Source organism: Catharus ustulatus, chromosome 30 (genome assembly GCF_009819885.2).
Source record: "Catharus ustulatus isolate bCatUst1 chromosome 30, bCatUst1.pri.v2, whole genome shotgun sequence".
NCBI classification, from domain to species: Eukaryota; Metazoa; Chordata; class Aves; order Passeriformes; family Turdidae; genus Catharus; species Catharus ustulatus.
In genome coordinates, this window is record NC_046250.1 from 2,985,282 (window position 1) to 3,009,602 (window position 24,321).

The following is a 24,321-nucleotide window of genomic DNA, read 5'->3' on the forward strand; positions in this document are numbered from 1 at the left end:
GATCGAGGCTTTTCCCGGGATTCTGGGGCCGAATTCCCGCCCGGATCCCGGAATTCCCATTCCCCATCCTTACCCCAAACCCCGCAGCATTCCCGGGCTCCGCCGCTTCTCCTCCGGGTATTCCCAGGATTTGGAATCTTTGGAATCCTCTCGGTTCATCCATCCATGGAGGAAGGAAGGAGAAAAAAAACTTTCCCTGGATTGTCCCGAGGTCCCGCGATGGATCCGGGATGGGAATTCGGGAACAATCCCGGGACAATCCAGGAACAATCCCGGGATTCCCGGGGCAGCAGCGCCCGCTCGGAGCCTCCAAGGAGGAATTCGCCGCTCCCCCAAAAAATTCCCAATTTATCCACCCCGGGCCCGACCCCGGGAGCCTCATTGGCCTCTCCCGCTCCCCCTCCCTTTTTCCTCATAAATATGGAAAACCGGGAATTCGGGATCCCATTGGCTGCCCCCGAGCCCCCCGGGAGGGGCGCGCTGGATGCGGCCCCGAAAAGGCGACAGCTGCTCCCGGTGCTGCTTTCCAGCGGGAATTCGGGCCGGGAAAGGGGGAAAAAGAGCCTGGAGCGGCATTCCCGGTCCGGGAAAATGGGAAAAAGGGATTGGAGAGACATTCCTGGTCCGGGAAAATAGGGAAAAGGGATTGGAGAGACATTCAGGGTCCGGGAAAATGGGAAAAAGCGACTGGAGAGACATTCCCGGTCCGGGAAAATGGGGAAAAGAGATTGGAGAGATATTCCTGGTCCCAAAAAATGGGAAAAACAGCCTGGAGCGGCATTCGCGTTTCAGGAAAAGGGGGAAAAGGGACTGGAGAGACATTCCCCGTTCGGGAAAATGGGAAAAAGGGTCTGGAGAGACATTCCCGGTCCCGAAAAATCGGGAAAAGGAATTGGAGAGACATTCCCGGTTCGGGAAAAGGGGGAAAGGGATTGGAGAGACATTCCCGGTCCCGAAAAGTGGGAAAAGGGAGCCTGGAGCGGAATTCCCGACTCTGGAGCCCTCGGGTGATCCCTGCGGGTCCCTTTGGGATCACCCAGAGCTTCCATCCCATAAATCCCGCCTGGAAAATTCACTGTGGTGGAGAGGGGAAAAGGAAAGGGAGGAAACTCGGGAATAACCCGGGAATAACTCAGGAATAACCGGGAATGGCCGGGAATAACCGGGAATGGCCGGGAATAACCCAGGAATGGGGATCCCGTGTCCAGGAGGGTCACAGCGACCTTTGGGGCCGGCTCTGCTCTGGCCCTGCTGGGGTTGTCCCAGTTCAGCTCCGGGAAAACTGGAAAAATCGGGAAAATCGGGGAAATCCGCCCCGATCCACGCGGGTCCGTCCTGCCCCTCCCGGGCCTGGGATCCGGGATTGTCCCTGTCCCTGTCCCCATCCCTGTCCCTGTTATGTCCCCTCTCTGTCCCCGCTGTCCCCTCGCTGCCATGGCGATGCTGGCCCTGTCCCCTTTCCCTATCCCTCTCTGTCCCCGTCCCTGTCCTCTCTCTGTTCCCATCCCTGTCCCCACTGTCCCCATCCCTGTCCCTGTCCTCTCTCTGTTCCCATCCCTGTCCCTGTCCTTGTCCCCATGTCCCTGTCTCCATCCCTGTCCTCATCCCTGTCCCCATCCCTGTCCCCTCCATGTCCCCTCTCTTTCCCCTCCCCATCCCTGTCCCTGTCCCTGTCCCTGTCCCTGTCCCTGTCCCTGTCCCTGTCTCCATCCCTGTCCCTGTCCCTGTCCTTGTCCCCATGTCCATGTCCATGTCTCCATCCCTGTCCCCTCTCTGTCCCCTCTCTGTCCCCTCGCTGCCATGGCGATGCTGGCCCTGTCCCCGTCCCTGTCGCCGCTGTCCCCTCTCTGCCCCCTCCCCTGCCGTGGCGCTGCTGCCGCTGCTGGCCCTGGCTCTGTCCCCGCTCTGTCGCCAGCTGAGCCCCGCGTGTCGCCGCCCGCGGCTCCGGGGCCGTTCCGGGAGCAGCTGCGAGCGCGGCGGGCGCGGGGCCGAGAGGAGGGGCCGGGGATGGGGACGGGGACAGAGGGAGATGGGGACAGGGATGGGGACAGGGATGGGGAGAGATGGGGAGAGGGATGGGGAGAGGGATGGGGACAGGGATGGGGACAGGGATGGGGACGGGGACAGGGAGAGAGATGGGGACAGGGAAAGATGGGGAAAAGGATGGGGACAGGGACAGGGACAGGGACAGGGACAGGGACAGGGACAGGGATGGGGACAGAGAGGAGGGGCCGGGGATGGGGACAGGGACAGAGGGAGATGGGGACAGGGACAGAGGGAGATGGGGACAGGGATGGGGAGGGATGGGGACAGGGAGAGGGGACAGGGATGGGGACAAAGAGGAGGGGCCGGGGATGGGGACGGGGACAGAGAGATGGGATCGGGGATGGGGACAAGGATGGGGACAGGGAGAGATGGGGACTGGGATGGGGAGAGATGGGGAAAGGGACGGGGATGGGGACAGGGATGGGGACAAGGACAGGACACGGGAATAGGGACAGGGGACAGAGCAGTGGAGCCTGGAGCGGTTCCCAGAGCATTCCTGGTGCGGCCACATCCCAAATCCCAAACCCTCATCCCACATCTGAAATCCCAAATCCCACACCCTCATCCCAAACCCCCATCCCAAATCCCAAACCTCCATCCCAAATCCCAAATCCCAAACCCCCATTCCAAACTCCAAACCCCCATCCTAAACCCCCATCCCAAACCCCCATTCTCACATTCCCGATTCCCCCTCCCTCCCGCCCCCAGGAGTTTTTTTGGGATCATTCCCGGCGCTTCCCCGCATCCATCGCTCCCCATCCCCAATCCCAAATCCCAAACCCCCGCCCCAAATCCACATCCATCATCCCAAATCCCACATTCCCAGCCCGAATCCCCCTCCCCGCTGCCCCGGGGGGATTTTTTGGGATGGTTCCCGGCCCGGCCGCAGCTGAGGCCGCGGGCTCCGGGCGCGATTCCAGCCGGGAATGGAGGAGCGGAGCCTCCCCCGCCCGCCGGGAATTCCGGGCGCTTTTCCCAGCCCGGATGCTCCTGGAATGGGATTTGGGGGCTCCGGGCTGATCCCAAAACGGGGAGCGGGATCGGGGCCGCGGATCCAGAGCTGGGATTTCCTTTCCCGGGAAATTCCCGGCTCAGTTTTTCCATTTTTTTTTAAATGTTTTTTTTCCCCGGGTCGGGATTCCCACCTGGAATTGCTGGGAATGAGGAATTTCATCCAGGGATGATCCCAGGATCCCACAGATCCCAAAGATCCCACGGACTCGGGAAGGTTCTGCTGGGATTTCTCTCATTCCAAATCCCGGCAATTCCCAGTATTTCTCTCATTCCCAAACCCGGGAATTCCCGGAATTTCTTCCCAGGTAGTCCCGGGACCTCATTCCCGCTGTTCATCCCTTTTTTTTTTCTTTTTCCCCTGGATTTTTCCCCTTTTCCCAAATACAGAGAAGCGCCGGAAACTCTCGGATCCCGCGGCTCATTCCCGAATTCCCAGATCCAAGCCCCTTATCCCGAATTCCCGATTCATTATCCCAAATTCCCGGCCCCTATTCCCGAATTCCCGGTCCCTTATCCCGAATTTCCAGTCCCTTATCCCGAATTTCCAACCCATATTCCCGAATTCCCGGCTCATATTCCTGAATTCCCAGCTCCAAGTCCCTTATCCCGAATTCCCGGCCCCTGTTCCCGAATTCCCGGTTCATTATCCCGAATTTCCAGCCCCTATTCCCGGTCCCCGTTCCCGAATTCCCGAATTCCCGCTCCCCCCGTGCCCATCTGCTCCCGCCCTTTGTCCCGCTCCCATCTGTTCTCCCAAAGCTTTTCCCGACCCCTCATCAATCCCGGCAAACGCGGCTCCTCCTCCTCCTGCCCATCTGCTTCCCACTTTTCCTGCCTTTTCCCACTTTTCCCTGCTTTTCCCACTTTTCCCTGCTTTTTCCCGTTTTTTCCTGGCTCCTTCTTCCCATTTTTTCCCTGATTTTCCCAATTTTTTCCTGATTTTCCCTCTTTTTTTTCCCTGACTCTTCCCATTTTTTTCCCCTCCCAAATCCCGATTTTTCCCAAATCCCAAACTCCCCCCAATTCCCAAAGTTTTTCCTTTCTTTTTTTTCCCTGTGGCTCCAACAAGGAAAAACAAAAAAAATGGAAATTCAAAAAGTTCCTTGGGAATTCCATGGATTTATTTATTTATAATATTTACAAATCCCAGGGGGAAAAGGGACATTCCCAGGCCCCCTGGAATTCCTCACAATTCCAAAAAAATCCCCCCCTTATCCTTCCTTCATCTGGATTTTGGGAAAGGCTGCACCCCAGGATGGATCCAACCAGGAATTCGGGAAAAATTTGGGAATTTGCCACTCAGAGTACCGGAAATTCCAGGAATTTTTCACTCAGGGCATCGGATCCAACCCCAAATTTTGGGAATTTTTCACTCGGGGCATTGATCCAACCCAGAATTTTGGGAATTTCCCACCAGGGCATCGGATCCAGTTGGGAATTTCGGGAATTTTTAATTCAGGCATTGATCCAACCCAGAATTTTGGGAATTTCCCCCCCCCCCCATGAAACACCTCTGGCATTTCCAGCACTGGGAGTTTTTCCAGGCTGGAATTCCAAGATTTTCAGTATCCTGGGGAGGATTCCCAGCTTTTCCAGCCCCATCCCAGGAGGTTTTCCCGATTTCCAGGATCCTGGGGAGGATTCCCAGCTTTCTCAGCCCCACTCCATGAAGTTTTCCAGGATCCAGGAGAGCATTCCCAGCTTTCCCAGCCCATCCCAGGAGGTTTTCCCGATTTCCAGGATCCAGGAGAGGATTCCCAGCTTTCCCAGCCCTATCCCAGGAGGTTTTCCAGGATCCAGGAGAGCATTCCCAGCTTTCCCAGCCCCATCCCAGGAGGTTTTCCAGGATCCAGGAGAGGATTCCCAGCTTTCCCAGCCCCATCCCAGGAGGTTTTCCAGGATCCTGGGGAGGATTCCCAGCTTTCCCAGCCCCATCCCAGGAGGTTTTCCCGATTTTCAGTATCCGGAGGGGCCGGGCTGGGCCGGGAGCCCGAAGAGCAGCGAGGCCTTGGAGTTGATGAGGAAAGTGCAGAGCAGGGAGAGGAGCAGCACCAGGACACCCAGGGACAGCGTCAGCAGCTGGAATTGGGAATTTGGGAATTGGGAATTCGGGATTTGGGAATTAGGGATTGGGGATTTGGGGATTTGGGAGTTTGGGAATTGGGGATTTGGGATCCTTGGCATGAAGGTGCAGAGCAGGGACAGGAGCAGCACCAGCACACCCAGGGACAGCGTCAGCAGCTGGAATTGGGAATTTGGGAATTGGGAATCCGGGATTTGGGAATTTGGGATTGGGAATTCGGGATTTGGGAATTTGGGATTGGGGATTTGGGGATTTGGGAGTTTGGGAGTTTTGGAATTGGGGATTTGGGATCCTTGAGATGAAGGTGCAGAGCAGGGACAGGAGCAGCACCAGGACACCCAGGGACAGCGTCAGCAGCTGGAATTGGGAATTTGGGAATTCAGGATTTGGGGAATTTGGGATTTGGGATCCCTAGGATGGGGATTTGGGATCCCTGGGATGGGGATTTTGGATTTGGGATCCCTGGGATGAAGGTGCAGGGCAGGGACAGGAGCAGCACCAGCACACCCAGGGACAGGGTCAGCAGCTGGAATTGGGAATTTGGGAATTGGGAATTCAGGATTTGGGAATTTGGGATTGGGAATTCGGGATTTGGGGATTTGGACATTTGGGAGTTTGGGAGTTTGGGAATTGGGGATTTGGGATCCTTGGGATGAAGGTGCAGAGCAGGGACAGGAGCAGCACCAGCATCCCCAGGGACAGGGTCAGCAGCTGGAATTGGGAATTTGGGATTGGGAATTCAGGATTTGGGGATTTGGGAATTCAGGATTTGGGATCCCTGGGATGAAGGTGCAGAGCATCCCTGTCCCCCCCTCTGCCCATCCCTGTGTCCATCCCAGTCCCTGTGTTCCTGTCCCCTTGGTGTCCCCTCAGTGTCCCTGTCCTTGTGTCCATCCCCATCCCAGTGTCCATCCCTGTGTCCATCTCTGTGTCCCCATCCCAGTGTCCCCCTCCCTGTCCCTGTGTCCCCTCCCCTCCCAGTGTCCATCTCTGTCCCAGTGTCCATTCCTGTGTCCCCCCTGGTGTCCCAGTGTCCCTCTGCCCATCCCTGTGTCCCAGTGTCCCCTCAGTGTCCCCATCCCTGTGTCCATCTCAGTGTCCCCCCTGGTGTCCCAGTGTCCCTGTCCCTCTTCCCATCCCTGTGTCCCCTCCCTGTCCCTGTGCCCATCCCAGTGTCCATCCCTATGTCCATCCTTGTCCCAGTGTCCATCCCTGTGTCCCTGTGTCCATCCCCGTCCCTGTGTCCATCCCTGTGTCCATCCCTGTGTCCCCATCCCCATCCCTGTGTCCCTGTCCCAGTGTCCCCTCCCTGTGTCCATCCCTGTCCCAGTGTCCACCCTTGTGTCCCAGTGTCCATCCCAGTGACCCCTCAGTGTCCCCATCCCTGTGTCCCTGTGTCCATCCCTGTCCCTGTGTCCATCCCTGTGTCCATCCCTGGGTCCATCCCTGTGTCCTCCTTGGTGTCCCCATCCCTGTGTCCATCCCCACCCCTGTGTCCATCCCTGTCCCTGTGTCCCTGTCCTTTTGTCCATCCCTGTCCCTGTGTCCCCATCCCTGTGTCCATCCCAGTGTCCCCTCAGTGTCCCCATCCCTGTGTCCCTGTGTCCATCCCAGTGTCCCCATCTCTGTGTCCATCCTTGTGTCCCCCCTGGTGTCACAGTGTCCCTCTGCCCATCCCAGTGTCCATCCCTGTCCCAGTGTCCCTTCCGTGTCCCCATCCCAGCGTCCATCCCTGTCCCTGTGTCCATCCCAGTGTCCCCTCAGTGTCCCCATCTCTGTGTCCATCCCTGTGTCCCCATCCCTGTCCCAGTGTCCCCTCCCTGTGCCCATCCCTGTCCCTGTGTTCCCATCTCTGTCCCAGTGTCCATCCCCGTGTCCATTCCTGTCCCAGTGTCCCCTCAGTGTCCCCATCCCCATCCCAGTGTCCATTCCTGTCCCTTTGTCCATCCCTGTGTCCATCCCTGTGTCCCCATCCCCATCCCTGTCCCGGTGTCCATCCCAGTGTCCATCCCAGTGTCCCCTCAGTGTCCCCATCCCAGTGTCCATCCCCATCCCTGTCCCCTCCCTGTCCCAGTGTCCCCTCCCAGTGTCCATCCCCATCCCAGTGTCCATCCCTGTGTCCATCCCTGTGTCCATCCCTGTGTCCATCCCAGTGTCCCCTCCGTGTCCCCGCTGTCACCTCCAGCTCCCTGCTGGCCACCAGGAAGATCCGTGCCCTGATGTCCTTCCAGCGGCTCTCGGTCCAGGTGGAGAATTCCCGGGAATCCCAGCGGCGCAGCTCGAAGGCCGGGGACAGCGCGGGGGACAGGCGGACACCGGAGCGGACACAGCCGGGAATTCGGGATGTGGAATTCCCGTCCAGGGGGCCCTGGACCCACCAGTACTCGTACAGCTGGGAAATGGGAATTGTACAGGGAAAAATGGGAATTACAGCTGGGAATTACAGCTGGGAAATGGGAATTACACATGGAAAAATGGGAATTACAGTTGGGAATTGTGTGCGGAAAAATGGGAATTACAGCTGGGAATTGTGTGGGGAAAAATGGGAATTACAGCTGGGAAAATGGGAATTACAGCTGGGAATTGTACAGGGAAAAATGGGAATTACAGCTGGGAAATACAGCTGGGAAATGGGAATTACAGTTGGGAAAATGGGAATTACAGCTGGGAATTGTACAGGGAAAAATGGGAATTGCACATGGGAAATGGGAATTACACATGGGAAAATGGGAATCACAGCTGGGAATTGTACAGGGAAAAATGGGAATTACAGCTGGGAAATACACATGGAAAATGGGAATTAGAGCTGGGAAAATGGGAATTACAGCTGGAAAATGGGAATTACAGTTGGGAAATGGGAATTGTACAGGGAAAAATGGGAATTACAGCTGGGAATTGTGCAGGGAAAAATGGGAATTACAGCTGGGAATTACAGCTGGGAAAATGGGAATTACAGCTGGGAAATGGGAACGGGAGCTGGGAAATGCACATGGAAAATGGGAATGGGAGTTGGGAAATGGGAATTGCACATTGCACATCCTGGGTTTCTGCTCCAGTCTCATCCCAAATCCCAATCCCAGATCCCAGGAATCACCTCAGGTTGGGATCCCGCTGGTTCCCGGGATCCTGGCTCCATTATCCCATCATCCCCAATCCCATTATCCCAAATCCCAGGATCACCTCGCTCTGCATTCCCGGTTTTTCCCGGGATCCTGGCCCCATTATCCCAATCCCAAATCCCCAATCCCATTATCCCAAATTCCAGGATCACCTTGCTCTGCATTCCCGGGTTTTTCCCGGGATCCCGGCCCCATTATCCCATTATTCCCAATGCCCACCTTGCTCTGCATTCCCGGGTTTTTCCCGGGATCCTGGCCCCAATCCCATTATCCCCAATCCCATTATCCCCAATCCCATTATTCCCAATTCCCACTTTGCTCTGCATTCCCGGGTTTTTCCCGGGATCCTGGCCCCATTATCCCATTATTCCCAATTCCCACCTCGCTCTGCAGTGCCGGGTTTTTCCCGGGATCCTGGCACTCCTCCCGGCTCAGGTTCAGCCGGATCCCGGTCAGGTTTCCCAGCACGGCCTGGAGCAGTTGCGTGGTGTTGGTGGGGCTGGCCACGGCCACGTAGTGCTGGGGAAACGGGCCTGGAAAACATGGAAAAATAACGGGAATAACGGGAATAACGGGAATGGGGCCACAGCCACGTAGTACTGGGGAAACGGGCCTGGAAAAACGGGAAAAATAACGGGAATAACGGCATTGGGGCCACGGCCACGTAGTGCTGGGGGAACGGGCCTGGAAAACATGGAAAAATAACGGGAATAACGGGAAAAATAATGGGGAAATGGGATTGGAGACATGGCATGTAGTGCTGGGGGAACGGGCCTGGAAAACATGGAAAAATAATGGGAATAACAGGAAAAATAATGGGAAAAGTAACGGGAAAAATAACGGGAATAACGGGAAAAATAATGGGATTAATGGGATTGGGGCCACGGCCACGTAGTGCTGCGGGAACGGGCCTGGAAAACATGGAAAAATAATGGGAAAAATAACGGGAATAACGGGAATAACGGGATTGGAGACACGGCCATGTAGTGCTGGGGAAACGGGCCTGGGAAAATGGGAAAAATAATGGGAATAACGGGAAAAATAACGGGAAAAATAACGGGAATAATGGGAATGGGGCCACGGCCACGTAGTGCTGGGGAAACGGGCCTGGAAAAACGGGAAAAACAACGGGAATAACGGGAAAAACAACGGGAATAATGGGAATGGAGACACAGCCACGTAGTGCTGGGGAAATGGGCCTGGAAAACATGGAAAAATAATGGGAATAATGGGAAAAATAACAGGAAAAACGGGATTGGGAACACAGTCACGTAGTGCTGGGGGAACGGGCCTGGAAAAACGGGAAAAACAACGGGAATAACGGGAAAAATAACGGGATTAATGGGATTGGAGACACGGCCACGTAGTGCTGGGGAAACGGGCCTGGAAAACATGGAAAAATAACGGGAATAATGGGAATAACGGGATTGGGGCCACGGCCATGTAGTGCTGGGGAAATGGGCCTGGAAAAATGGGAAAAATAATGGGAACAATGGGAAAAATAACGGGAATAACGGGATTGGAGACACAGCCATGTAGTGCTGGGGAAACGGGCCTGGAAAACATGGAAAAATAATGGGAAAAATAATGGGAATAATGGGAATGGGGCCAAGGCCACGTAGTGCTGGGGAAATGGGCCTGGAAAACATGGAAAAATAACGGGAATAACGGGAATAACGGTATTGGGGCCACGGCCACGTAGTGCTGGGGGAACGGGCCTGGAAAAACGGGAAAAATAACGGGAATAACGGGAAAAATAACGGGAATAACGGCATTGGGGCCACGGCCACGTAGTGCTGGGGGAACGGGCCTGGAAAACATGGAAAAACAACGGGAATAACGGGAATAACGGGATTGGAGACACGGCCACGTAGTGCTGGGGAAACGGGCCTGGAAAACATGGAAAAATAACGGGAATAACGGGAAAAGTAACGGGAATAATGGGAATGGGGCCACGGCCACGTAGTGCTGGGGAAATGGGCCTGGAAAAACGGGAAAAACAACGGGAATAACGGGAAAAATGGGATTGGAGACATGGCATGTAGTGCTGGGGAAACGGGCCTGGAAAAATGGGAAAAATGGGAAAAATAATGGGAAAAATGGGAAAAATAATGGGAAAAATGGGAAAAACGTGATTGGGAACATGGACATGTAGTGCTGAGGGAATGGGACTGGAAAAACGGGAAAAACATGAGAAAAATGGGAAAAATAATGGGAAACATAGGAATGGGAATGGAAACGGTGGTTCAGAGGGATCCCAGGCAGGAAAAATGGGAATTAGAGTGGGAAAATGGGGATTAGAGCTGGGAAAATGGGAATGAAAGCTGGGAATGAAAGTTGGAAAATTGGGAATGTTGGATTCCGGCGTTGCCTCACCCAGGATTCCCTTCTGGTCGGGTTTGATGAGGGACTGGAACCAGGAATTGTTGGAGTTGAGCAGGAATCCGTAGAGCAGCCGGGTGACCTGGAAAAACCCCGGAATTCCCTCAGGAAAAAGGGATCCCCTGGAAGGGAGGGGATCCCAAGGAAAGCAGAGGGAATTCTGTGGGACAGGGATGGGATTGGGGATCCCAGGGAAATGGAGATTCCAGGGAAATTGGGGATTCTAATTCCAGGACCAGGGATCCCAATTCCAGGGAAATTGGGAATTCTAATTCCAGGGATTTCAGGAAAATTGGGGATTTTAATTCCAGGAAAACTGAGGATTCTAATTCCAGGGATTTCGAGTAAATTGGGGATTCCAGTCCCAGTGATTCCAACCCTGGGGACTCCAGGAAAATTTGGGATACCAGGGAAAATCTGGGATTCCAATTCCCAGGAATTTCAAGTAAACGAGGGATTCTAATTCCAGAAAAATCGTGGATTCCAATTCCAGGGATTTCACGAAAATCAGGGCTGTTAATTCCAAGAAAATTAGGGATTCCAATTCCAGGGACTCCAGGGAAATTGGGGATTCCAATTCCAGGGACTCCAGGAAAATTAGGGATTGTAATTCCAGCGACTCCAGGAAAATTGGGGATTGTAATTCCAGTGACTCCAGGAAAATTGGGCGTTCCAGGAAAAGCGCGGATCCCCACCCCAGAATTCCCAGAATTCCCGGCATTCCTACCGTTTTTGGATCCGCCCGGATGCTCTCGGTGGGGTCGGTCCCTCCAGCCAGGGAGAACAGAGCCCGGGCCAGCAGCGTGCCCACCTGGGCCAGCGCCTGCAAAACGGGAATTCCGGGAATTCTGGGAATTCTGGGAATGGGAATTCCCGGGAAAACAGCCGGGATCCACAGCCGGCCCTGAGCTCTGGGATCCCAACGCTCCCACATCCTTCCTGCCCTTATTCCCAGATTTCTCCCACTTTTTCCCTTGTTCCCAAATCCCTCGGGATTTACTCCCACCTTTATTCCAAATGTTTTCCCTTCCCTCCCCATTTCCAAAACCTTCAGGTTTTATTCCTGCTCCTTTTCCCAGCTTTTCCTCCCTCTCCCAATCCCAAATCCCTCCCAGCCCCTTCCCACCTTTTCCTGCTTTTCTCCCTCCCCTCCAATTCCCATTCCTGCCTGAATCCCAAATCCCAGGAATTCCACTGGATCCCAAATCCCAGTTCCCAAATCCCAGAAATTCCCAGATCTTGAATGCCAGCTCCTGAATCCCAGGATCCCCGATCCCAGATCCCAAATCCCAGGAATCCCCTGGATCCCCAATTCCAGGAATCCCAGATCCCAAATCCCAGATACTAAATCCTAGGAATTCCAGATCCCATATCCCAGGAACTCCCTGGATCCCAAATCCCAGCTCCCGAATCTCAGCTCCCAAATCCTAGGAATTTCCAGGAATTCCAAATTTCAGGTATCCCCCAGATCTCAAACCCCAGGAATTCCCTGAATCCCAGGAATCCCCAGACCCCAAACCCCAGGAATTCCAGGAATTCCTCCTCCCAGGGACCTCGGCTGTCTCGGTGACGAACTCCAGCTGCTCCTCGGGCGTCAATCCCTCGGGATAATGCATCCCAATGTTCTCGGCCGTGTCGTAGATGCTCTGGAAATACCTGGGAATAAAAACCGGGAAAAATCCGGGATCGGGTCGGGAATTCCCACCCCGGAGGGAAAATCCTGTTGGGAAAGGGACCCGGGAATTCTGAATCCGGGATTTTCTGGGATTAACCAGGAGGGTTCGGAATTTCCTCTTCCAAAGCTTTTCTGGTCGGAATTCCAGGAATTTTCCAGGCTGGAATTTTCAGAGCCCATTCCATGAGCTGGGAGGAGGAAATTCCTGATGGATCCAAGGAAAAGCTTGGAATTCCAACGGGTTTCCTCAATTAACGACTCATTATTCATTAATGGAATTCCAGCTGGATTTCCACATTCCCAAAAAATCCGGGATGATCCCAAAGGAATCCCAGAGCTGGGATTTGGCGTTTTCCCAAATCCCCGCAGAATTCCTTTGGAAAAGCCGGATCAGGGTCACGGGGGGTGATCCCAAAAAAAATAAAAAATAAAAAAACAAACAAGGAATTGGAGAGGAAACATCCCAAAAATAATCCCATGGAAAATTCCGGGAGCAGCCTCCGGAAGCGCAGCTGCGGCTCCGGCGCCTCCGGCTCCTGCCGGGCTCCGGGCCAGGAATCTCCTCCCAGAAAAACTCCGGAATTTTCCTCTCGCCTGTCCGAGCAATTCCCTCGCGCTCCTCCGAGCATTCCCAGGGTTCCCAACGGGACGGGATTCCCACGGGAACGGCGCCGTCGGGTCAAAAATCCCGGAGTTCTGGTTGGAAAAGGGAACTCGGCCCCATCCCGGGGTTTTTTTGGGATGGGATTCCCATGGGAAGAGTGAAATCCGGGAATTCCCAGATTTTTTGGGATGGGATTCCCATGGGAAGCTGAAATTCCGCTGGAATGCCTGTTGTATAATTCCCAGAATTCCCAGATTTTTAACCTGTTACAGAATCCCAGAATTCCCTAATTTTACCTGTTTCAGAATTCCTGGAATTCCAGATGTTTTATCTGTTCTGGAAGACCCAGAATTCCCAGATTTTTTACCTGTCCCAGAATTCCTGGTTTTCCAGTTTTTTACCTGTCCTGGCATTCCCAGAATTCCAGTATTTTTCTCTGTTCCAGAATTCCCAGCATTCCCAGAATTTTCTCACATGTTCTGGAATCCCCAAATTCCTGTTTTTCACCTGTCCCAGAATTTCCGGAATTCCTCCCCTGTTCCAGAATTCCCGTCATTCCCACCATTCCCAGAATTCCCATTTTCTCACCTGTTCTGGAATTCCCGCCATTCCTGTCATTCCCAGCATTCTCAGAATTCCTGGAATTCTCATTTTTTCACCTGTCCCAGCGTTCCCAGAATTCCCGGAATTCTCATTTTTTTTTACCTGTCCCAGAATTCCCGCCATTCCCTTTTTTTTTCACCTGTCCCAGCATTACCAGAATTCCTGAAATTCCATTTTTTTAAATCTCCGTTCCAGAATTTCTGCCATTCCCAGAATTCCCATTTTTTTACCTGTTCCAGCATTCCGATCATTCCCAGAATTCCCAGCATTCCCATTTTCTCCCGCACCTGTTGTGGAATTGCCCGCGGTGGTCGCTCAGCACCACCCCCGGGATGCTCCGGGCCCTCAGGAACCTCTGGAATGACGATGGGGGGAGGGGCTGGGACACGCCCGGATCCGCCAGGGAAACTCCGGAGCCGGGGCTGGAGCGGTTCAAAACGTCCAGGAGATCCCGGACCTGGAAACGGGAACAGCGGGAAAAACGGGAATGCACCGCGGGTCTGGGAGCTGAAATCCCGCTGGAAATCCTGGATTTGTGCTTGGAGTATCCACGGGAAAAGGAATTTGGGATGGAATTCCCAGTGGGGATTTGGAAGGGAATTTCCAGCGGGAATTCGAAAGTACTGGAATTCCCATTGGGAATTTTGAAGGGTGGAATTCTCACTGGTAATTTTAAATGGTTGGAATTCCCAGTGGGAATTTGGGATAGAATTCACAGTGGGAATTTAGAAGGGTTGGAATTCCCAGTGGGAATTTGGGATAGAATTCCCACAGGGAATTTAGAAGGGTTGGAATTCCCAGCGGGAATTTGGGGTGGAATTCTCATTGGGATTTTTAAAACATTGGAATTGACACCGGTAATTTTAAATGGTTGGAATTCCCAGTGGGAATTTGGAAATATTGCAATTCCCAGTGGGAATTTTAAAAGGTTGGAATTATCATTGGGAATTTAGAATGGTTGGAATTCCCAGTGGGAAATTGTAAGGAATTCCCAATTGGGAATTTGAAAAGGACACAGTTCCCATTGGGAATTTCGTAGGAATTCGCATTGGGAATTTTAAAAAGTTGGAATTCCCACTGGGAATTTGGAAGGGTTGGAATTCCCACGAGAAGTTGAAATCCTCTGCAGGATCCCGGATTTTGCTGGGAATATCCCAGGAATTGTGTCAGCCCTTGAATTTTTGGGAAAGGCTCTGCGGGATTTTTTGGGATGGGAACATTCCCGGGATTCCAGGCTCACCTGGGAGTCCACGGATTGGTTCCGGCGGGAAATGGGATCCGTGTGCATCCAGAGCACAGAGTCGTTCCGGAGAGAAACCTGGGAAAGGGCCGGGAATCAGAGCTGGGGTGGGAATTCCTGGGAAAATCAGAGATGGGATGGGAATTCCTGGGAAACTCAGGGAATTCTGGGGGAAAACTCAGGGAATTCTGAGGGGAAATTCTGAGAATTCCAAGAAAAACCCTGGGAATTCTGGGGAAATCTCAGGGAATTCCAAAGAAAACTCAGGGAATTCTGAGGGGAAACTCATGGAATTCCAAGGAAAACTCAGGGAATTTTTGGGAAATGGACTCCCTGTGAGGGAAGCCCAGCTCTGGAACTCCTGGGAAAAATCCCAGCTAGGATGGGAATTCCTGGGAAAAATCAGAGATGGGATGAGAATTCCAGGGGAAACTCAGGGAATTCTGGGGCAAATCTCAGGGAATTCTGTGGGAAAATTCAGGAATTCCGGGGAAATCTCAGGGAATTCTGAGGGGAAACTCAGGAAATTCTGAGGGGAAACTCATGGAATTCCAAGGAAAACTCGGTGAATTTTGGGGAAATGGAGCTCCTGGGAGGGAAGCCCAGCTCTGGAACTCCTGGGAATGTTTCCTGGGAATGTTTCCTGGGAATGTTTGCTGGGAATGTCCCCTGTGGATTGTGCCAGACCTGGCCCAGCTCCAGGAAGGCTCCGATGTTCTCCAGGCGCAGCGGGAATTTCTCCTGCTCCATGTCGAACACCAGCCGGGAGCTGCCGATGTAATCGAAGGTTTCCTGGAAAACAGGAAAATTCCGGGAATTCTGGGGTGGGAAAGGGGAAAGGGGAAAAGGAAAAGCTCCTTCCCAAGGGCCGGTCCAGGATCTGGAACTGATCCCAGGGATCCAGGGCTGGGATCCCGAGGATTTGGGGCCAGATCCCAAGGGTTGGGACTGATCCCAAGGATCTGGGGCCAATGTCCAGGATTCGGGGCAGATCCCATGGATTTGGGGCCGGGATTGATTCCATGGATTTGGTGCCAATCCCCAGGATTTGGGTTGGGATTGATTCCATGAATTTGGTGTCAATCCCCAGGATTTGGGTTGGGATCCCACAGATTTGGGGCTCATCCCATGGATTTGGGTTGGGACTCTCAGGGATTTGGGGCCAATCCAGTGGATTTGGGGCCGATCCCAAGGATTTGGGCCCCATCCCATGGATTTGGGGCTGATCCCGGGCATTTGGGGTAGATCCCAAGGATTCGGGGCTGATCCCATGGATTTGGGTTGGGAATCTCAGGGATTTGGGGCCAATCCAGTGGATTTGGGGCCGATCCCAAGGATTTGGGTTGGGATCTCAGGGATTTGGGGCTGATCGCAAGGATTTGGGGCTGATCCCATGGATTTGGGGCCCATCCCATGGATTTGGGTTGGGAATCTCAGGGATTTGGGGCTGATCCCAAGGATTTGGGGCTGATCCCATGGATTTGGGGCCAATCCAGTGGATTTGGGGCCGATCCCAAGGATTTGGGTTGGGATCTCAGGGATTTGTGTCCGATCCCGGGGATTTGGGGCCGATCCCAAGGATTTGGGTTGGGATCCCAGTGATTTGGGGCTGATCCCAAGGATTTGGGGGCGATCCCATGAATTTGGGGCCAATCCCGCAGATTTGGGTTGGGATCCCAAGGATTTGTGGCCCATCCCATGAATTTGGGTTGGGATCCCAAGGATTTGGGTTGGGATCCCAAGGATTTGGGTTGGGATCCCATGGATTTGGGGCCCATCCCATGGATTTGGGTTGGGATTCCCAGGATTTGGGTTGGGATCCCAAGGATTTGGGTTGGGATCCCAGCGATTTGTGTCCAATCCCGCGGATTTGGGGCTGATCCCAAGGATTTGGGTTGGGATCCCATGGATTTGTGGCCCATCCCAAGGATTTGTGGCCCATCCCAAGGATTTGGGGCCCATCCCATGGATTTGGGTTGGGATCTCAGGGATTTGGGGCCCATCTCATGGATTTGTGGCCGATCCCGCGGATCTGGGGCCGATGCCGGGGATTTGGGTTGGGATCTCAGGGATTTGTGTCCGATCCCGCGGATCTGGGGCCATTCCCGGGAATTCCCACTCTCACCCCCTGGAAGAAGACGAACAGGACGTTCTGGGGCAGCCCCAGCGCCCCCGGGGCCGCCTGCAGCGCCTGCGCGGCCGCCAGCAGGGACACGAAGGAGCCGACGGCGGCCTCGGCACCCGGGGCCACGTTCCAGAAAAACGAGTGGCTGTCCACCTGGAAAAATGGGAAAAATACAGGGAATGAGACAGGGAATGTTCCAGAAAAACACAGGGAATGCTCCAGAAAAACACAGGGAATGTTCCAGAAAAAAAACGAGTGGCTGTCCACCTGGAAAAAGGGGAAAAAATGGGACTGAGACAGAAAAACACAGGGAATATTCCAGAAAAAAGACGAGTGGCTGTCCACCTGGAAAATAAATGGGAAAAAATGGGAATGAGACAGGGAATGTTCCAGAAAAACGAGTGGCTGTCCACCTGGAAAAAGGGGAAAAATGGGAATGAGACAGGGAACATTCCAGAAAAACGAGTGGCTGTCCACCTGGAAAAAGGGGAAAAATGGGAATGAGACAGGGAATGTTCCAGAAAAACACAGGGGAATGTTCCAGAAAAACACAGGGAATGTTCCAGAAAAACAAGTGGTTGTCCACCTGGGAAATGGGAAACACAGGAAATGTTCCAGAAAAAAAACAGGGAATGTTCCAGAAAAATGAGTGGGTGTCCACCTGAAAAAACAGGAATGGGAATGGGATTTTTCCGGAATTTTCCTGGGATTCTCCCAGGGATTTTTCCACGATTTTCTCCAAGGATTTTCCCATGATTTCTCCCAGGACTTTTCCATTATTTTTCCAGGATTCTCCCATGATTTTCCCCAGATTTTTCCATGATTTTCCCCGGGATTTTCCCATGATTTTCCTGAGGATTTTTCCATGATTTTCTCAGGGATTTTCCCATGATTTCCCATGCTTTTCCCAGGGATTTTCCCCTTGATTTTTTCAAGATTTTCCCAGGGATTTCCCCAGTATTTTCCCAAGGATTTCCTCATGATTTTCCCAGGGATTTTCCCATTATTTTCCTGAGGATTCTTCCATGATTTTCCCAGGTATTTCCCCATGATTTTCCCAGGATTTTTTCCATGATTTTCCCAGGGATTTCCACGGGGATTTTTCCACGATTTTCCTGAGGATTTTTCCATGATTTTCCCGGTTTTCCCTGGGCTCTCACCCGCGTGGCCGCCAGGATCAGGCGCTTCTCGGGCTCCACCTTCCCCGAGGCGTTGATGGGCTGCAGGGAACTCCAGACGTTGTAATCCAGCAGGGGGTCACACACGATCTCTGGGAAAGGAGAAAACATTCCAGGAGTTGGGATTGCTCCAGGGAAAAACGGGAAAAATCTGAAAATTCCGTTGAAAATGGGGAATAAATTGAATTTTTGTGGGATTTTTGTGGGATTGATGCGGTGCAGGGAGCTCCAGATGTTGTAATCCAGCAGGGATCGCTGGGAAAGGAAAAAACATTCCAGGAGTTGGGATTGCTCCAGGAAAAAATAGGAAAAAAATTAAAATTCTGCTGAAAATTTGGAATCAATTGATTTTTTGTGGAATGATGCAGTGAAGGGAGCTCCAGATGTTGTAATCCAGCATGAATCTCTGGGAAAGAAAAAAACATTCCAGGAGTTGGGATCAGTCTGGGAAAAACCTGAAAATTCTGCTGAAAATGGGAAAAAAATTGAATTTCTGTGGGAATTTTGGCCTGGAATCCACGGAAAAGAGAGAGAAATTGACGGGATTCAGGGGCTCCAGAGCCTGATATCCCTGGGAAGAGAGGGAAACATTCCAGGAGTTGGATTCAGACTGGGAATGAGGGAAAAATCAGCAAAATTCCACTAAAACCCATGGGTAAAATGGAATTCCTGTGGAATTTTTCTGGAAAAATAGGAAAGAATTGCTGGGATTCAGGGAGGAATCCACGAATGGATCCCAAAGGACATCTGGGAAAAGCAGAAATCATCCTAGGCTGGGTTTGGGAACCCCAGAAATCAGACACGACCGAACCAAACTCCTCTAAACCCCTTGGGAAGGGGTGGAACCGGGTGGGAATTCCCCCAGAATTCCCAGGAAAAGCAGCAATGCTCACCTGGGTTGATGCTGAAGGTGCTCTGCAGCGAGCTGCGCCGCATGCAGGTGACGGTGCTGGCGGCCGCGTGCATGTGGGACTGCAGCTGCATGGCACAGAGCGGGAACTGCGGCGCCGCGCCCGGAACCGCCGGCACGTTGTGGGCACGGAAACACTGCAGGAAAACGGGAATGGCTCAGGGGGAACTGGGGATTTTTTATGGGGTTTTGAAAAAATTTTTGGTCTGGTTTTAAAGGGTTTTTTTACAGATTTTTAATGGATTTGTTTAGGGAATTTTAATGGATTTTTATGAGTTTATTACGGATTTTTAATGGATTTTTTTAGGGAATTTTAATGGATTTTTATGAGTTTATTATGGATTTTTAAGGGAATTTTAAGAGATTTTTATGAGTTTATTATTGACTTTTAATGGATATTTAGTGAATTTTACTGGATTTTTATGAGTTTATTACGGATTTTTAATAGATTTTTATAGGGCATTTTAATGGATTTTTATGAGTTTATTAAGGAGTTTTAATGGATTTTTTAGGGAATTTTAAGGGATTTTTATGAGTTTATTATGGATTTTTAATGGATTTTTTAGGGAATTTTAAGGGATTTTTATCAGTTTATTATGGATTTTTAAGGGAATTTTGAGAGATTTTTATGAGGTTATTATGGATTTTTAATGGATTTTTTAAGGGAATTTTAATGGATTTTTATGAGTTTGTTACGGATTTTTTAGGCCATTTTAATGGAATTTTTATGAGTTTGTTACAGATTTTTAACGGATTTTTTAGGGAATTTTAATGGATTTTTATAAGTTTATTACAGATTTTTAGTGGATTTTTTACAGGTCTTTTACTGATTTTCAATGTGTTTTTAATGGATTTTTAATGGGTTTTTAATGGGTTTTTTAACACGTTTTTAATAGATTTTAAACAGGTTTTTAACTGATTTCAGCAGATTTCCCCCCAGATTCCCCAATCTCCCTCCCCCGTTGTTTTCCCAGCACCTCTTTGATGGTTTCGGTCTCGTTGGCGTCCTGCAGCAGGAAAATGGGGAAGGGGAAATCCTCGTAGGAGACCCCCGAGCCCAGGGGGTTCCAGACAGAGCCATTGCAGTGAGCAAACTCCGGCCCGTGCTCCTCTGAGTACAGCCCTGGGAACGGGGCAAAAACAGGGGAAAATGGTGAAAAACACTGTGGAAAATGGGGGGAGAATATGGGGAGAAAATGGGGGAAATATGAGGAGAGAAATGTGTGAAAAAATGGAATAAAACGGTGAAAAAATGGGGAAAATATGAGGGGAAAAATGGGGGAAAAACAGAGGGGAAATGGTGAAAAACACAGTGAAAAATGGGGGGAAATCATCGTGAAAAAATGGGGGAAATATGAGGGGGAAAATGGGGAAATATGGGGGGAAAAACAGGGGGGAAATGGTGAAAACATAGTGAAAAATGGGGGTGAATATGGGGAAATATAGGGGAAATCATAGTGAAAAAATGGGGGAAATCTGGGGGAAAATATGGGGAAATATAGGGGAAATCATAGTGAAAAAATGGGGGAAATCTGGGGGAAAATGGGAGAAAATCTGGGGGAAAATATGAGGGGATAAATGTGTGAAAAGATGGAATTAAAAGGTGAAAAATATGGGGGAAATGTAGGGGAAACTATAGTGAAAAAATGGGGGAAATCTGGGGGAAAATGGGGCAAAATATGAGGAGAGAAATGGGGGGAAAAATGGAATAAAATGGTGGAAAAATGGGGGAAATGTAGGGGAAAACATAGTGAAAAAATGGGGAAAATATGAGGGGGGAAATGGGGAAATATGGGGAATAACATAATGGAAAAAATGGTGGGAAAACAGGGACATATGGGAAAAAATGGTGAAAAATATGGGGGGAAAAGGATGAAAAAATGTCAAAAATTGGGAAACTATGAGAAAAAAAAGGGAAAATACATGGGGAAAAAAGCGAAAAAGTGGGAAAATATGGGGAAAATGGGGAAAATTATGAAAAAACATGGAAAAAAGGGGAAAAGATGGGAATGTTCCTCACCAAATCCATCGTTAGGACACTTCAATCCTGGGGAAAATCCTCCAGAAGGGGCGGCAGCAGCCACGGCCAGGCCGGAGATCCGGGAATTTCCCTTCAGCCGCATCAAAATCTCCCTGGAAAAAGGATAAAAGGGCTGGAATCAGGGATTGATCCATAAAGAATTGGAATATGGCGATAAGTCATGGAAATGAAGGAAAAATCCCAGGATTTTTATGAGGAAAGGGCCCAAAATGGCGGAAAACCAACAAGGCCGCAAATCCCAGAAGTTCCCTTCAGCTGCATCAAAATCTCCCTGGAAAATGGAAATGGGAGTTGGAATTAGGGATTGATCCATAAAGAACTGAAATATGGGGATTAATCATGGAAATGAAGGAAAAATCCATGGAATTTTATGAGGGGAGGGTCCAAAATGGCGGAAAATCAACAAGGCCGCAAATCCCAGAAGTTCCCTTCAGCTGCATCAAAATCTCCCTGGAAAAGGGAAAAGGGAGTTGGAATTAGGGATTGATCCATGAAGAATTGAAATCTGGGGATTAATCATGGAAATGAAGAAAAAATCCCTGGATTTTTATGAAAGGAGGGCCCAAAATGGCGGAAAATCAACAAGGCCGCAAATCCGGGAGTTCCCCTGAGGTTCAGCAAAACCTCCTAGAAAAGGGAAAATGGGTCTGGAATGAGGGATTGATCCATGAAGAATTGAAATACGGGGATAAATCACAAAAATGAAGCAAAAATCCCAGGATTTTTATGAGGGAAAGGCCCAAAACGAGGAAAAAAGAAGCAAGGAGAAAATTCCAGCCATGTCTTTCCCACTTTTCCCAGGAAAAGGAGCCCTAAGTCAATCCTAGGTTTAAGTTTTCCAGTTTTTTTAAAATAATGGATCAATATTCCATGGATATGAGATCCAAATCCCACAAAAAAGAAGGAAAATCAAGTTTAGCACTAATAAAACCCTGAAATCCCGGTAAAACCAGGAACGCTCCAAGCCCGGAATGCGCGGGTGATGCCAGGACATGGAAAATGGGATTTGATCCCAAATTTTGGAGTTCCCAATCCCAAAAAACCTGACCTGGAGAAGAGATTCCCGTTTAGCAGGATCATGTAGGGCGGGTGGGGCCCTTTGGAAAGGGCCCATTCCAGATCTTCCTCCTTTTCCACCACGTGGATCACGCCCGTGTCCCCGCTGAGCGACGCTGGGGGACGGAAAATCGGGATCAGCCCCTCGGAATTCCAGGGAATTCCTTCCAAACTCCGTGGTTTTCCAAGGAAAAGCAGGGGAGGGGGATGAGGGATTGAGGGGAAGAGCAGTGGGGTGGAAATGTGGGATTTGTCCTCTCAGAATTCCCAAAATTCCCAAATTCCCGGGATTCCCATTGATCTCACACATCCAGGATCACCGTGAGGCTCCCTCAGGCACCCCCCGCAATTCCCAAATTCCTGGATTCCTGAATTCCCGAATTCCCAGATTCCCAAATTCCATGATTCCCAAATTCCTGAAATTCCTGAATTTCCAAATTCCCGAATTCCTAGATTCCTGAAATTCCCACATTCCCGGATTTCCCAAATTACTAGATCCCCAAATTCCTGAATTCCCAAACTCCTGAATTCACAGATTCCCAAATTCCCACATTCCCGGATTTCCCAAATTACTAGATCCCCAAATTCCTGAATTCCCAAACTCCTGAATTCCCAGATTCCCAAATTCCTGAAATTCCTGAATTCCCAAATTCTTGGATTCCTAAATTCCCGGATTTCCCAAATTCCCAAACTCCCGAAATTCCCAAATTCCTGGAAAATTCCTGGAAAATTCCCAGATTCCTGGAAAATTCCTGGAAAATTCCTGGAAAATTCCTGGAAAATTTCCAGAAAATTCCCGAATTCCCGTGCTCTCACACTGGCAGCCGATCTGGTGCGTGGCGTTGAGCAGGCGCACGCAGGGCGCCGTGTGGTTCAGGGGGATGTAAATCTTCCTCTCCACGGAATTCCCCACGCACGGCCCTGCCGGGAAAAACCGGGAATGAGAGAGGGGAAAGGGGGAAAAATCCTTTTCTTGGTTTTTGTAATCCCAGGAGCTCCAAAATCTGGGAATGGAGAGAGGGAAGAAACTCCATTTTCCTGGTTTTTGTCATTCTAGAAGCTCCAAAACCTGGAAATTAGGTGGGAGAAAAATCCCTTTTCCTGTTTTTTGTAATCACAGGAGCTCCAAAATCCGGGAATGCGGCGGGGGAAAAGCTCTTTCCTGTTGCGTTTTTTTTTTTTTGGAATCCTAGGAGCTCCAAAAATTGAGAATGAAGGGAGAGGGAAAAGAGCCCCTTCCCGATTTTTTACCTCAGGGGGATGCAGAGCTTGGGAATGGAGCGGGAAAGGAACCCCAGGAACCACAAAAGAGCCAATGGGAACCCCAAAAAGGGACACAGGGGACCCTAAAGAGCCAATGGAGACCCCAAAAAAGCCAATGGGGACCCCAAAGGGGCCAGTGGGGACCCCAAAAAGGCCAATGGGGACCCCAAAAGGATCATCCAGGACCCCAAAAGGATCAGTAGGGACCCTAAAAGGACACAGGGGACCCCAAAAGGGCCAATGGGGTCTCAAACGGATCCAATGGGGACCCCAAAAGGGGCCAACGGAGACTCCAAAAAGGCCAATGGGGACCCCAAAAGGATCAGCCAGGACCCCAAAGGGGCCAGTGGGGACCCTAAAGGGACACAGGGGACCCCAAAAGAGCTAATGGAGACCCCAAAGAGGCCCATGGAGACCCCAAAAGGATCAGTAGGGACCCTAAAGGGACACAGGGGACCCCAAAAGGGCCAAAGGAGACCCCAAAAGGATCAGTAGGGACCCTAAAGGGGCACAGGGGACCCGAAAAAGGTCAATGGGGACCCCAAAAGGGTCAGTAGGGACCCTAAAGGGACACAGGGGACCCCAAAGAGGCCAATGGGGACCCCAAAATGATCATCCAGGACCACAAAGGGGCCAGTGGGGTCCCCAAAAAGGCCAATGGAGACCCCAAAAGGATCACTACGGACCCTAAAGGCTCACAGGACACCCCAAAAGGGTCAGTGGGGACCCCAAAACAGCCCATGGGGACCCCAAAAGCGCCCCCCTCCCTCTCCTCAGGCCTCACCCGCCGCCAGCGTGGCCACGAGCAGCGCGCGGAGCATCCTCAGGGAACGGCCGAGCATTCCCAGGGAATCCCCGGCCGTCCCCAGGGAATCCCGGGCCGTTCCCAGGGAATCCCGGGCCATTCCCGGGAAATGGGCACTGCCGGAAGCCGCTCCACTTCCGCGAAGCCGGCGGAAGTGACGTAGGAGGAAGCGGTGCC

The 24,321-nt window shown here is 51.3% G+C and overlaps 1 protein-coding gene across 1 annotated transcript; it reads right to left on the reverse strand.

The window, feature by feature from the left end:
- Window positions 1-4,936: 4,936 nt before the first annotated feature.
- Window positions 4,937-24,305, reverse strand: NCSTN (nicastrin). The gene is made up of 17 exons (XM_033082821.2): window positions 24,124-24,305; window positions 22,893-22,997; window positions 22,069-22,192; window positions 21,000-21,112; window positions 19,957-20,102; window positions 18,963-19,116; window positions 18,052-18,161; window positions 16,892-17,044; window positions 15,454-15,558; window positions 14,767-14,844; window positions 13,814-13,983; window positions 12,198-12,300; window positions 11,372-11,467; window positions 10,639-10,726; window positions 8,644-8,795; window positions 7,323-7,535; window positions 4,937-5,139 (listed from the first exon to the last, which is right to left on the reverse strand). The coding sequence occupies exons 1-17, from the start codon at window positions 24,242-24,244 to the stop codon at window positions 5,017-5,019; spliced, it is 2,154 nt and encodes a 717-aa protein (XP_032938712.1). The 5' UTR covers window positions 24,245-24,305; the 3' UTR covers window positions 4,937-5,016.
- Window positions 24,306-24,321: the final 16 nt, after the last annotated feature.

Coding starts and splice junctions, on each gene's coding strand:
- NCSTN (XM_033082821.2), bottom strand. CDS start 24,244: ATGGCCCGGGATTCCCTGGGAACGGCCCGGGATTCCCTGGGGACGGCC. Junction 12,301..13,813: donor CGCGGGCAATTCCACAACAG/GTGCGGGAGAAA, acceptor TTTTATTCCCAG/GTATTTCCAGAGCATCTACG. Junction 7,536..8,643: donor ACCCGGCACTGCAGAGCGAG/GTGGGAATTGGG, acceptor CCCATTTCCCAG/CTGTACGAGTACTGGTGGGT.